Source organism: Syngnathus acus, chromosome 24, assembly GCF_901709675.1.
Source record: "Syngnathus acus chromosome 24, fSynAcu1.2, whole genome shotgun sequence".
NCBI classification, from domain to species: Eukaryota; Metazoa; Chordata; class Actinopteri; order Syngnathiformes; family Syngnathidae; genus Syngnathus; species Syngnathus acus.
Genome location: NC_051108.1, coordinates 3,584,336 through 3,597,456, shown reverse-complemented (window position 1 = coordinate 3,597,456; position 13,121 = coordinate 3,584,336). Strand labels below are relative to the sequence as shown.

Genomic DNA, 13,121 nt, shown 5'->3' with positions numbered 1-13,121 from the left:
AAGACATGTCGATGGCGTCCAGGTTTATATTTCCGTGGTAGCGAGCCATGTTTGTGCAGCCTCCGTGGCGGCTGCCTGCATGCCAGCCCGCCTGTACCGGTGACCGCTGACTGACTGTACAGAAGCATTTTTTGAAAGAAAGTCACTCCTCTTTGCGCCATGTTCCCTCCCATTATAAGGATTCCCTTTCTAACCAATTCACACCTACTTCAAACTCAAGATAACTTTGAAAACAGATTACACAGGAAGTCTAAGATTGGAACCCTGAATTGCAGAAGTGTGGGGCGGAAATTCTAACCACTATTTATTGAGATTGAAGGTGGCCTTGGGGGAGGACTGGATGTTGCAAGTGTCCTTTTGACTTCCATTGTCCAATCGTTGTGACATTTACCAGCAATGTGTGATCAAATGGCACACAAACACATCCCAGAAAGTCACTTTGCAATGATTTAGGAAGATTAAAATACTTACATTGTCCAGTAAGCATTCCTATATAGTACGAAGTGGAGAGTTTTTCGACATTACTCAATTTTGTGTTGTTTTTCTTCCATCCAAAGTCCATAAGCACTGCTTTTTTTTTTTTTTTTCCAGCCGGAACTGCACTATAGTGAGTTGTACCGGTATAAATTAAATCATACCTGTACATTTCCTGTGGATTTGGTCAAGCAGGGCAAACAATGGAAATGGGGAATTATAATATTTTTACTTTAATATCTCAATTGAGGGTGTGCTAGAGCCTATTTTTGGCAAAAGGCAAACTACACCCTGGTCAATGTAAGGGCACAGAGATTTCACATTGACATCATCACTGAGTGGAAACTGAACCCACGCTGGCTGCGCAGAAGTCATATTTGGAAACCAATTTACAATAATAATTGCAACAGAGGACGTCACCAAAGTATTTTACAAAACAAGCAGGAACTGATCTTTCCCTCCTGTTGCAAACCTGGACTCTGCGTCATGTTTACGTCTGTGGGTAAATCCAATGTCCATCAACCATCGAGCGAGATAAAAACACAGCAAACAGACTCTGATCTTGACTTTGCTGATGAGCAGCTACTTAGACAAGAGCTCATTTTAAGCAGAGAAACATGAAGATATTTGCATTTTTGGTGGTCATCTTTGTCTTCAAAAAGGTAGGAAAACTTAATTTTTTAAGAGGTGATTGCTCCTGAAGACTTTAAGCAGAAATTAATTCACCAATTTCATTGCTTGACCTATTCCACTTGAAATTTACAGGTGCCAGGCTGCCTCTCGTCCTGCTCCATAACTGGCTCGGTAGCCAATTGCGCCTTCAAGAACCTACACTGGATTCCTCCCCTTCCTCCCAACATCACCCACCTGTACTTGGAGATGAACCACATCCATGAGATTAACGCCACTTCGTTGTCTGGCCTTGAGATGCTGCAAGTGCTGGACTTGGGTCATCAGTATTCAGCACTAGTGATCCAAAACAACGCATTCATCAGACAAAGACACCTCAGGAAATTGGCGCTGGGCTTCAATGTGGAGCTTCACCTTGAGCCGGAGGCCTTTTTGGGATTGTCGAGTTTGCAGAGTCTTTACCTGGATTACTGCTCACTTGATGAATCCATCCTGAAGGAAAACTATCTGAAGCCGCTTTTTTCATTGGAAACTCTTGACCTATTTGGTAACCGGATGAAGAGAATCCAGCCTTCAATGTTTTTTTCCAATATGACTCATCTGAAACATTTGAATCTAAAACTGAATCGTATCAACAAAATATGTGAGCCTGATCTGGCTGCCTTCCGGGGAAAACAATTTAAATCCTTGAATTTAGACTCCAACAACCTTCAGGCTATGTTCAATGAAAACTTTGTTGCACATACTTGTGGGAACCCTTTCAGAGGAATATCTTTTGGAACACTTGACTTATCCCATAATGGTTTCAGCATAGACGAGTTAAGACTATTTTTCAAAGCTATCGAGGGTACTAAGATTTCTTTTCTCAAGCTATCAGGACATATAGGTAAAGGTTTTTCCTTCAGCAATCTTTTAGATATGGACAGAAGCACTTTTGAGGGCCTCAGGAACAGCTCAATCAACATGTTGGATATGTCGAAAAACAGGATATTTGCATTACAACAGGGAGTATTCAATCAACTATCACAAGCTGAAGTTATTGATCTCTCTCAAAACCAAGTCAATCAAATCCACAGAAATGCTTTTGAAGGCCAGGAACATTTGAAAAAGCTCAACCTGTCTCATAATTTGCTGGGGGATATCCGTGCTCACAGTTTTGCTCCTCTGAAGAACCTTAAAGTGTTGGACCTCTCTTACAACCATATTGGTATTTTTGGCTACCAATCGTTTAGTGGACTTTTTAGCCTGGAGGTATTAAATCTGACTGGAAACTCTCTCAGGGAGTTTGGTTTCCCCAGCACTCTGCCGAGTTTAAGTTATCTTAATTTGAATGACAATAAATTGAGCTTTGCAGCAGTGAACACAATAACAACGTTTGCCCCTAATGTCACATATTTGAACATTCAGAACAACAAAGTAGAAAACCTGCAGGGTGTGTACATCTTTTTGACTAACCTGAAGAAACTCCAGCATCTTGTCTTTGGAGGGAATCCCATCAAGTGGTGCACAATGAATATTCAAGCTTCTGAAAAGAAGCATAGCGCTGTTAAAGTGTTAGAGCTTCACAGCAGCAACTTGCAGTCAATTTGGTCTCGAGGCAAATGTCTCGATCTGTTCGAAGGTCTTAACCATTTGGTCGAGCTGAGATTGAGCTCTAACAATTTGCGTTCCCTTCCGAATGGCATCTTCAAAGGTCTCCCCTCCCTTCTGGGAATGGACCTCTCATCCAACCCTTTAACCTATCTCCAGCCTGATGCATTTCCTAAGACCCTCAAATTGCTTAACCTCGCTAACAACTTCATAGCGTCCCCCAACCCGGCCCTCTTCCGAACTCTTAGCATCCTCAACTTAAATATGAACCGGTTCCACTGTGATTCAAATCTGACAAACTTCTTGAAGTGGACAAGGCAAACAAATGTAACCTTTTTGAGTCCCGTTAAGGACTTGAGATGTGAATTTCCTCTAGCTTTCTATAAAGTTTCTCTGTTGGATTACTACACTCATCTTCATGGCACTGGAAGCATTTAACAAGGTTTAAACTGTAATATAGCTTTAGAGCGAATGCAGGCATTTATTCACGTTCTACACTAGAGGGCAGCAAAGAGCTAACAATCACCAGATCCTTCTCTCAACCGGTTGCGGTCCCTCTGTAACACAACATGAGGCACTATTTTGTTTTCATTGAGTTCAAGAATAATTGTGCAAGTAGAAAACATGTAAACAATTAGTTTTATTTTGAGCAACAATATTGTTTGAGTTTGTCTGAATTATTGTGTCACAACTATACCACTCATTGCAGAATAACATTGGCATACTGTTCTCAGAGACACTCCTGCTGTTTTAATAAAGCTGTAAGATGGTCATGAGCTTTTAGTGAGCTGTGTACATTTTAATGCTTTTATATAACCAAACTAAATTAACTAATATCAATAATAGCATTTTAGCTTAGCTAGATTCACAATTAGCAGCCAGCAATGAACTTTACATAAAGTACAGTACGTTCTAGCATAAGGTTAGCGTCAAGCTAATCATCAACTCACATTCACTTATACTCTTTTTACCACAAGAAAACATGATACAACATAATAAAATAATGTTTAATATATCTAGGATTCCGGTTGGTTTTAATCAATTTCATTACCAAGACATAGTTAAGATAAAATGGGTTATAATAGCAGATTAGCATTGAGGTCTAACATCTTACCAAGCAGAGGCCTTGAAAACAGCTCCTCACGTTGATATACGCGTAAACCTTGTTGTCCTATTAATCAAGAAACTCATTAGATAATGATAAAAGTGACTGAATAATTTTCACGGGAGAATGCTCGCTCACCAGACTGTCAGCTTGACCTGGTATGAGAGACTCTGTAGCGGAATGAAGGATTACATGTAAATGGCACAGATTTTCCAATCATACATTTTATGTGGGTTAAAAAAAAAGACACCGAAACCGTAAACACACTTGATGAAATAGCAAAAATACAGGAACGTTTGTGTCAGTGTTTTTATTCATGTTTTTTTTTTTTACCCAGACAGATGAGCTCAGCATTACCGGCTTTTGCTATTTTACATCCATTATAGATACATATTAGACCACGCCCCCTACTCCACTAGCCATTACTCAATTGACAGGTTACCATGGAGACTGTCTCCGTTTTCCATCTCCTCCAACAGTCGTTCCTCACTTCCTGATTGTCTTTGGCTCACTGCTTCCATCCCTCCCCCCAGCCTTTTTTTCCCCCCATCGGTATGTCACTTCCTTCCTCCCCCACACAGCTCTCTCATCGTCATATAATATTTGACAAGGACTTAATTGACACGTGTATTACAAGGTTTATACTGTACACAGAGACAATGTACAAAGACATATTTATTCACATTTTTTTTTGTCCTAAATCACATTCACCCTGCCTTTACCATCAACACTAACGTAAATGGTACAGATGCATGAAATAGAACAAATGGACAGAAATGTGTCACTCGTGAAAAAAAATCTACCCTGACGAATAGTTTTACTTGACTCACTCTGATATTCAAAATCAAAATTCATTCATTTACTAATGCAATATTAAGGAGCAAATGTTTGCATTTGCACCACACACGGCACCACAATCATTTCATATCAACAATATTAATTTCCATTCCTCCCTCATTAAAGGTAAACTGCATGGAACCTTCATGAATGTGAAATTGGGTGAAGCCTCAATAGGCCTTGCGAAACAAAAGCGGGTCAATTACTTGCTCTGATTGTGATCTCCACTGCAAATGGTTAAAACCAATGGAAATATTATTGTATTAGCATAGATCAAAATCTAGTTTGGTTTGTTTTTGTTAGGCTTGTTGGAACCCTTATAAGGGCACTCACTGAAATACAGATAATTATAAGAGTTCATTATTTTTAGATATAAATATTCTATTTTCGAATAATAATATAGTACAGTACTGGATTTATATAACATTATTTTCCTTCAACTTTTTGCCAGTAGTTTTGCCTGAATTTCTATGAAGTCTTGATCTGAAATAAATATGTTAAATCAAATTTTTGGTCACATGCCAGTCTCATGAAGTGTGTAAAAATGTGTGACTCGACCTATAATTTTTTCTTTCGTTCAATGTTAAGGCATAATTACGCATTGTGACTATCTTTAATTGACCCACTGAATATATTTTGCAGTGAATGAAGAAAAATGACACGTGGACATTACTTCCTTGTGAGAATGCATATTCATGACATTTCATTTGAACCCTTAAAGACACAAAAACATTAAATATGTACACTCATATACAGGATAGAAGCCACTTTGGTGACACACAAACACACACACACACACAGACACACATTTCCGACTGTCTTTGCTCCCTCACATGCAACAAAGGTTAAATTTGTTTCTTTTGATGAGCTTTGTAACTTACCATTTGTTTGTGTTGCTCCAGAGGTGTTGTTGTATGTCGCAGCACCAAATTCCGCAGCAAAATAAATAACAATAAAAACACACCCTGCTAAAGCTTCGGCATTTCACTGCGCCGATGCAGACATGGCAGTGGTACAAGCCGAAAGGGAAACGTTAGAAGAGGAAGAAGTGAGAGACTTCTGGTTTTGACACCTGCAAAAAAAAAAAAAAAAAAGGGAATGGTTATTTAAAACCCAAATATGTCACCAGAAAAAAAGAAATGACTGAAAATCGGAATCACAGGTTAACAAGATTATGCATGAACAATGAGATTACAGGCTGCTGGAACAGTGATGGGGGTGGTTAATCCCGAATAATTTCATTTAGATGCATTACGTTTAAACCATTGACACACACCAGATAAGGGCTGAGGGGGAACAAAAATGATATTTCCATTAAGGGCTAATGAATTTAAGTGCATATTAGTTATCTGTTTTTATATACAGTTTTAAAAATTAATTCATTAAATATACTGTATTATAAAGTATAATACAATAATTTTTAACAAACATATTTTATATTTTACGTCACTGCTCGATTTACCAGGAGTTAGATTTGTGAACGCCGCTGTCATTGGTAGGAAAGTTGTCCACAGGAAAGCTTTGGTTCAGGTCCCTTAAGCGAGCCAGTGAGGCAGTGTTTGGTGGGTTCATGTCCAGCTCCAGAAACATAATGTTCTCAGCCTAAACACATGCACACACGGTCAATATGAACTTAACTGCACGCTAAAATGACCATTAAATAACGTTTACATTTTGGAAATATCCAATCTTGCTGTTGGAACACATGACAATCTTACCCGGAATCTGTTATTAGTGCCCATTGTTATGGCAACCCTGGCATACTGGCTGATTGGTCTTTTGTATCCAACGGCAGAGGTTGGCCTTTTTTTCATCTGCAGGGGTTTGCTATATAGGCGAGGAAGCGGCGACCGAAATCAGAAATCAATGAGGAATAGGTCGTATTACATATGCATGCCGCGTCAATCCGTCTATTTAAAACACCGACCTCTCAGCAGGAACCAGAGGCTGGAATTTCCACTGATCTTCTTCGGTGTCAAAAGTCATTCTGCTCATGATCTTATTCTTCTCCTCTGGAGGGATGAAGTTCTCAATGATTAAATACCTACACAAGAATGAATAGAACGAATGTGCCAACGTTAATATCGGGTTTGAAAAACATTGTAAGACTCGAGAGGATATATGTCAGAATGGCACGCTTATTATTGTCACATGGAATTTGGATTATCAAAGCGAGTGACGCTATTTCCTTACTTGAACTTGAGCTCTCGAGTGAGCTCATTTTGTGTTTGCTCCAGCTCCTGACGGCTCCTCACATGCTCGTCATTTACATCCTGGATCTCAGCTTTGATGCACTGGAGCTTGGCGTACAACTATAAGGAGAGAATCAGAAAGGAAAATGTTCAAGTTCCTCCGACAAAATAACCCATGCGTGGGAGGTTCATTGAAGATCCAGGGTTCGAACTGTCTACCTTCTTGAGTTTCTTGGTTTTGGCTTCAACCTCTTGCTGAAGAGAAGTAAAAGTCTCCCTCAGCTCCAGCGTCTCGTCGTCCTGGACCATCATCTGCTGCTGCATCTCTCTCTCATTGCGGAACTGGAAGCATTTGGAGAAAAACAACAATGACAATCTGCAGCCATTCAGGTACATTCCGCAAAGACACATACCTGCTCGGCAATTTCCTGCCTTTTCATCTCCAGCATCTTCTGCTGCTCATTGGTGTGGTCTGTGATGTTCTTTCCGCCGACCAACAGCTTGCTCTCCATTGCCTGGGATAGAGAAAAAAAAAAGCCCGAGATCAATATTTAAACACAAAACACATCAAATGCATTCTTAACATCCCCGTGGCTACCTCCTTGAAAATGCAATGACACTGCACATCTCAGTTGTTGTTTTTTTTTTTTAACTGATTTAAAGAAATGGATAGATGTACTCTACATTTAAGGGGACATATTGTGAAAGGATGACTTTTAAAAGTGCCTGTATAGAAATAGTTGCACTGTTGGGCTGATCTTGTGGGCAGCCCCATGATGCCACACGAAGCTAGAACAAGCTGAGCTGTGCTCCAGCATGATGAATTAAACATCGTCTGGGCGCATCAATAAAAACCTCATTAATCTTGCTTCATGACTCATATGCGAACTGTAAAGTCTCTTACGTGTTACTTTTCATCACTGTATCGTTGTAAATCAAGTCCACATAGCAATACATCCAAATCCATCCGAGGGCGGCCATTTTGTCACTTGCTGTCCACTGAAAATGCCATCACAGTTGCCAGGTCTCAAATGCAAACTAGCAAAAAAAGAAAATGGATCCAAAAGGGGAGCCCACATTTTTTTGCTTGAAACAATTCCATGTGTTTAAACTGTAAGCAGCCTGTACAGTCTGTGAACTTGCACATACCACACTGTGCTGCTGTCCACTTAACTGCACGAGAAAACACACAAACACTTGTGTAATGGGTACAGTGGAGTCCTTCAGAGAGAAAACGGTGAGGCTTTTACAGAAAGCCTCTTTGTTTAGGGGAGGCTGCCTTTGTCTTCTGTGCGTGCGCTTGTTTCCATCCATCTCGGTGAGGGCAAACAATATTTAAAAAAAAAAAGCAACTTCCCCTCCTGGACCGACTTTTGGTTTCCGACTTTTATGGTCACACATAAGTCACCCTCCAAACTTTGCAAAGAGGTTCTCTGGAATGTATTGAAAGGGTGCTGTGCCGTTGTATCATGTTACAGCTATAAAAAGATGTGTGTGTGCATGTGTGTCCTTTGTGTTCAACCACATTCAATGCGCGCCATTAATGGGTCGATTCATGTTCCTCCCTCATGCATGTTCCTTCCTCTTGATAGGCTGCTTATTGTTACAGAGGAGAGTACTGTACAGGCTTTAGGTCAGTAATCATTTATGAGTGCCTTGGGATTTTCCGTAAGTGTTTGTCAAAACCGGAGATATTTATCTCCAAAGTATTTAATATTGTAAGCCCACATTGTGTATAAATGGAGCATTCAGTCATTGTCATTATTTCAGGAGTAGACCATCTGCAGGAACACCAAAAGACTCAACACAGCCTCACAAGGTTGCTCCTGACCTACTTTCTATTTTGTTGTCCTGTTGTGTTCAAAGAGACGGGGACTTAATTGCATTGCATTTTGATCTTAACTATAATTGGTTATTTATAGATTCAGCTGCTTCCTGGCCAAAGTGCTCTCTGTCAGGACAATTTTCAGTTTGAGAGATGCAGGATGCGAGCTACGCTTTGGTATGCGAGATGTTTTATGAAGAACAGATTATTGAACTCGAAATTACTTGTGATTCGTTGACAGAAAACAACAATTGTATATTACATGACTAACAAAAACTTCAAGTTTTGGTATCCAGGGATAATGTTTTGAGGGACACTGATGCAAGGCCAGGAAATACTTGACCTCAATCATCTCCTCCCTCAAGGCGAGGGAGAATTTTGCTGATTCCCGTGGCTGACAGCACTCAGCACAGCCATCCAGTCAGCATCAAACATGAGAACTTGCACTGTGCAGCGAAATCATCAAAGATTTGATACGGGTCGGCGCTATCAGGCACGCACTGCTCTGAAGGACAACGTGATGGGAAGGAAATGAAACACTCAGGGCGGAATTCTTCGGATCTCATTACACTCCACCCCAGAGGACGTTCCCATATTACCTCATATGAGAGAAATGTAGAGAAACTGAAACATTTATTTCACAATGTTTAAGGTCAATACAGAGATCCAGATTCTCACCTTGTACTTGGCAGTGAGTTGCTCAGTGGCTTCCTGCTCTTTGCGAAGATCTCCCATCATCCTCTCCTTCTCGCCAAGCAGCCTCTGCTTCTCATCAGCCAGGAGTGATCGATCTCCTCTGATGGCCTCCTTCTCCCTCTCCAGACGCTGCTCTTCTCGCTTGACATACTCCTCGGCGTTCTTCTCCACCTCCTCCTCCTCTTCACACTCGGTGTCTTCATCCCCATCTGCATCTGAGCCGTCATCGTCCAGCCGCTCCTTCTTCTGCTTGCTTCTCCACTTCCTGTGGTTGAGCTGAGCTCTGAGCCGAGCAATCTCACTTTGAAATTCTCGGAGGAGGGCGTCTTTGGGGTCCTCATTGACTCGAGGCTGGTTCTGGATGTTCTTGGCTCGGTTTGCGTAGCGAAGAGTGGTGAGAGTTTCGTCGTAGTGTTGAGGAGCAGGGCCTAGAGTGGCCACCATGACGGTCTTGGCGTTACCGCCCAGTGAGTCTTGCAAAAGACGGGTCAGCTTCGAGTCCCGGTACGGCACGTGGCCACTGCGGCCATCTGCAAGCGCAGATATCACGTTCCCTAATGCGGACAGAGAAAGGTTGATTTTTGCCGCTTCCTTCAGGCGTTCCCCCTGGACGCCTGTCTTGGCCTGCCGCTCACTGCCGGCCAGATCCACCAGGTTGAGGCGCCCCACCCGGATGTGCTTTCTCCCATCCGGACCAGGTTGGCCACACTCCACCGTGATCAGAAATAAGGCGTGGGACCTGGATGAATACTCGTTCATGTCGGTGGCCGCAACAGCCCTGGCTTGGTTTCCCACATTCATCACCTCTTCTATCTCCTTGATGCTCTTGCAGACACAAGAAGTGAGGTCCGGGACATAGACTCCAGTTTCCGGACTCTCTCTAAGCTCCAGTCCCCGGGCGGTGGCGTGGTTGGGATCCATCAGATCACGGATCTCCTCACGATAGATCTCGAGGTAAGACGCCCGGACCAGGTACTGCTTATCAGACTGCGAGCGTGAGATGTGCGTAAAGATATGGTCAAAAGCGTTGGGTATCACACCGCGTTTCTCTGGGTCCAACCACATCCCTTGCATGGTGTAGGTCTTCCCTGTTCCGGTCTGTCCATAAGCAAATATGGTCCCATTGAACCCAGCTAGCACAGAATCTATGAGAGGCCTGACGCTCTCATCGTACAGATCCCGTTGTTTGGAACTGGCATCGTAAACAGCATCGAATGTAAACGTTTTCTGGGGTTCACTGTGTGATGCTCGAGGATTCCTGAGGATCACCTGTCCTAGTCGCAGGTCCATCTGCACGATCCCCCCAGAAGGACCGTTGGATTCCTCTTTTCGGTTCAGAGGTCGACATCGAACAACCACCTTAACCGACTCGCTGCTCTTATTCTTTGACATGGCTGGCCTCTTGTTGTTTCAAGTCACACAATGACAATAAATTTAAATACAAACAAAACCTTCCTGCTTACTAGCTTTGTGTCACCATATGTTTTCTTCTCATTAACACAACATTCAGCGCGACATCATGATCATTTCTTCAGCGAAAATAAATAAGCATAGCATGCCATCCTATCGTCTCAATCGCCCGAAAATTAGCATAAATGGTATCAGCTCTCACGCGTTGGCTCGACGCTCCATTGCCGCTACGTGTCCACACTAGAAGGCAAAAAATCCCAGTGTGTCAAAGACAAAAAGACGGGTATGTCGCTCATATCTTCTTTTTACACGCCCAGTGGGATCCACATCCTTCAGTCAGTCCGTTCAATGATGCTCCGTCTGGTGCTCGGGTGTGGGTCTCCGAGAGACAGATCCCTCCTCCCGCGTATACGCGCACGCCCCCGCACACAAGCTTACGCGAACGCATGCACGCGCACAGTCATTCGAGCTGCACGCCCCATATCACTGCGGAGTAGAGCGAAGCACGACGGGATATGTAGTTAATCACGCAGAACCTTGTTCGATGTTTTATTTATTTTATTTATTTATTATACGTGTACTTATTTGTCTCCTAAACAATATATAACAAAGTTACAAAAGGTGTTATGAATGTAACATTAATCAGTCATAGTAAGTATCCTTACCACAAAATAACACAGCAATATTGCTGTGTTATTTTGTGGTATATTTCGAGACTTTTATAAAGGAAAATACGTTGATTTGTCACAAAATGAATATAGAATGAGGACGCGTAAAATTAATAATTCCACCGTGGTGTGGTTAATACGGCTCAACAACGACATCTAGTGACAGAATAGTAGAACACACGCTGGCCTACAGCTAACTAATGTTTTGAAAAGAGACAAAAAGACTCGTATTTTTTTTCCAGGTACACGTGCAGGTGATGTTTGGGAATTTTTCTTTTAAGAAAGAAAACACCCCCAAATTTGCATTGTGTCAGATGTAAAGCAGGATGTTACAAACAGCATTACTATAAATGTTATTAAAAAATGTTTTACAACTAAATAGTATTATGTCATTAACTTCAAGAAAGGATAGAAATAATTCACTGTTACTCATTATGTTTATTTTATTATTAAATAAATATCGTGATGGAACTAAGAGTCAAATAAAAACATCCTGTGTTGAAAAGTTTGTTTCTACATTCATTTCCCTCTGCAATCCCACCATGTTCCTGTGTACATTATAAAATAATGTTTGAATAATATAAAAGCAAAGACACTTATGCAACCTAGTGTACTTGACAGATTTGCCTTCCGGTCTTAAAAAGTACCATCTGAGAAACGATGAATGTTTGTTTACCACTGTTATTCAAGCGGTGCGAGATTATCCCTGAGGGCCTGTGCAGCTAAGTGAAGAATGTAGTGTGATATGGACAATTTCTGTGTTCAGACATGATTTATCAGTGAGTGCAAGGATCAACTGTGGAGTTAGAGTACAGAGTGAAGATAAACAAATAGAATAAACGTAAATACCATGTACATTTTGATTAGCATGCTATAGCTGGTCAAATCAAAGCATCTGTGATGCTTGTTATACGAAATAAGATGAATCAAATAGTGCTTTTACTGGGCATACTAGGGAGTTGACATGTTGGTTTTCTTGAGTTAAAACCAATGTATCAAGTATTTTTTTTACAGTATTCATAGTTTCCACTGCATCTTAATCTCAGACTTTTGTTTTATTGCCACAGCAGGACAGTAACATTAGCTTCTTGGATGAGTTTGTATGTCTTTTCTTTACCTGTCAAGTCTGTACTTGGCGGCAGTGACATACCCTGCATTCTTGGAGGAGTGTCTGAAGGGGAAGAAGGGGAAAAAGTTCGACACAACGCCAACTCGTGACATGCTAGTGTTATTCTAATAAATGTGTGTGATGCTTGCGTTCAATATCAGTGCGTGTAAAGTTTAAACCGGGTGAATTACCTTTTTATTCCGAGAAGGAGACGTGGGGAAACGCCCGTGAAAGCATAAGTACTTAATTATGACATCACTGGGCCTGACTCACAGCTGGGAGAGTCACCGCATCAGTTTCAAACTTGCCATGAAAAAATGAATCACACCCAGAGAACGCCGCGGAAACTGGCGGCCATTTTGGGTCGCCGGACATGTTTTCCCCATTGAAATTAACGAGAGGCCGAGCCTAAATGTCGAAGCAACTAGCCCAGTGCCGTTTGCCCTTTCGGTCACTGTAAGACACGCCCACGCTCCATGTTAGCGAAAACTACCAATCATATTTGAGTATACTCCTGAATGACAGCAGTGTTAGCCAATCCAAAAGGTTTTTAACCGAATTGGGCGGTCAATTATATGTCTGTCAT

At 41.6% G+C, this 13,121-nt stretch overlaps 2 protein-coding genes across 3 annotated transcripts; one reads left to right on the top strand and one right to left on the bottom strand.

Moving 5' to 3' along the window:
* LOC119117822 (kinesin-like protein KIF3C) lies at window positions 1–11,201 on the bottom strand. Of its 2 annotated transcripts, XR_005096609.1 has the most exons (13): window positions 9,332–11,201; window positions 7,242–7,343; window positions 7,048–7,170; window positions 6,830–6,948; window positions 6,564–6,680; window positions 6,355–6,463; window positions 6,099–6,238; window positions 5,518–5,708; window positions 3,938–3,969; window positions 3,809–3,865; window positions 2,560–2,629; window positions 1,342–1,440; window positions 1–114 (listed from the first exon to the last, which is right to left on the bottom strand). XR_005096609.1 is itself a non-coding variant. In XM_037244366.1 (8 exons), exons 1-8 carry the CDS (start codon window positions 10,739–10,741, stop codon window positions 5,621–5,623), a joined length of 2,208 nt encoding a protein of 735 aa, XP_037100261.1. In that variant the 5' UTR covers window positions 10,742–11,201; the 3' UTR covers window positions 4,344–5,620. The 2 variants fall into 2 exon arrangements, 1 of the variants encoding a protein (XP_037100261.1); XM_037244366.1 differs by lacking the exons at window positions 1–114; window positions 1,342–1,440; window positions 2,560–2,629; window positions 3,809–3,865; window positions 3,938–3,969 and having other exon boundaries at window positions 4,344–5,708.
* Window positions 1,022–3,465, top strand: LOC119117824 (toll-like receptor 5). The gene is made up of 2 exons (XM_037244368.1): window positions 1,022–1,136; window positions 1,240–3,465. Exons 1-2 carry the CDS (start codon window positions 1,092–1,094, stop codon window positions 3,130–3,132), a joined length of 1,938 nt encoding a protein of 645 aa, XP_037100263.1. The 5' UTR covers window positions 1,022–1,091; the 3' UTR covers window positions 3,133–3,465.
* Window positions 11,202–13,121: the final 1,920 nt, after the last annotated feature.

Excerpts from the sequence above, each read along its gene's own strand:
- LOC119117824 (XM_037244368.1), top strand. The coding sequence starts at position 1,092 with ATGAAGATATTTGCATTTTTGGTGGTCATCTTTGTCTTCAAAAAG. Across the intron at positions 1,137-1,239 it reads TCATCTTTGTCTTCAAAAAG|GTGCCAGGCTGCCTCTCGTC; the intron begins GTAGGAAAACTT and ends TGAAATTTACAG.
- LOC119117822 (XM_037244366.1), bottom strand. The coding sequence starts at position 10,741 with ATGTCAAAGAATAAGAGCAGCGAGTCGGTTAAGGTGGTTGTTCGATGT. Across the intron at positions 6,464-6,563 it reads CCTCTGGTTCCTGCTGAGAG|CAAACCCCTGCAGATGAAAA; the intron begins GTCGGTGTTTTA and ends TCGCCTATATAG. Across the intron at positions 5,709-6,098 it reads GTTCACAAATCTAACTCCTG|GTGTCAAAACCAGAAGTCTC; the intron begins GTAAATCGAGCA and ends TTTTTTTTGCAG.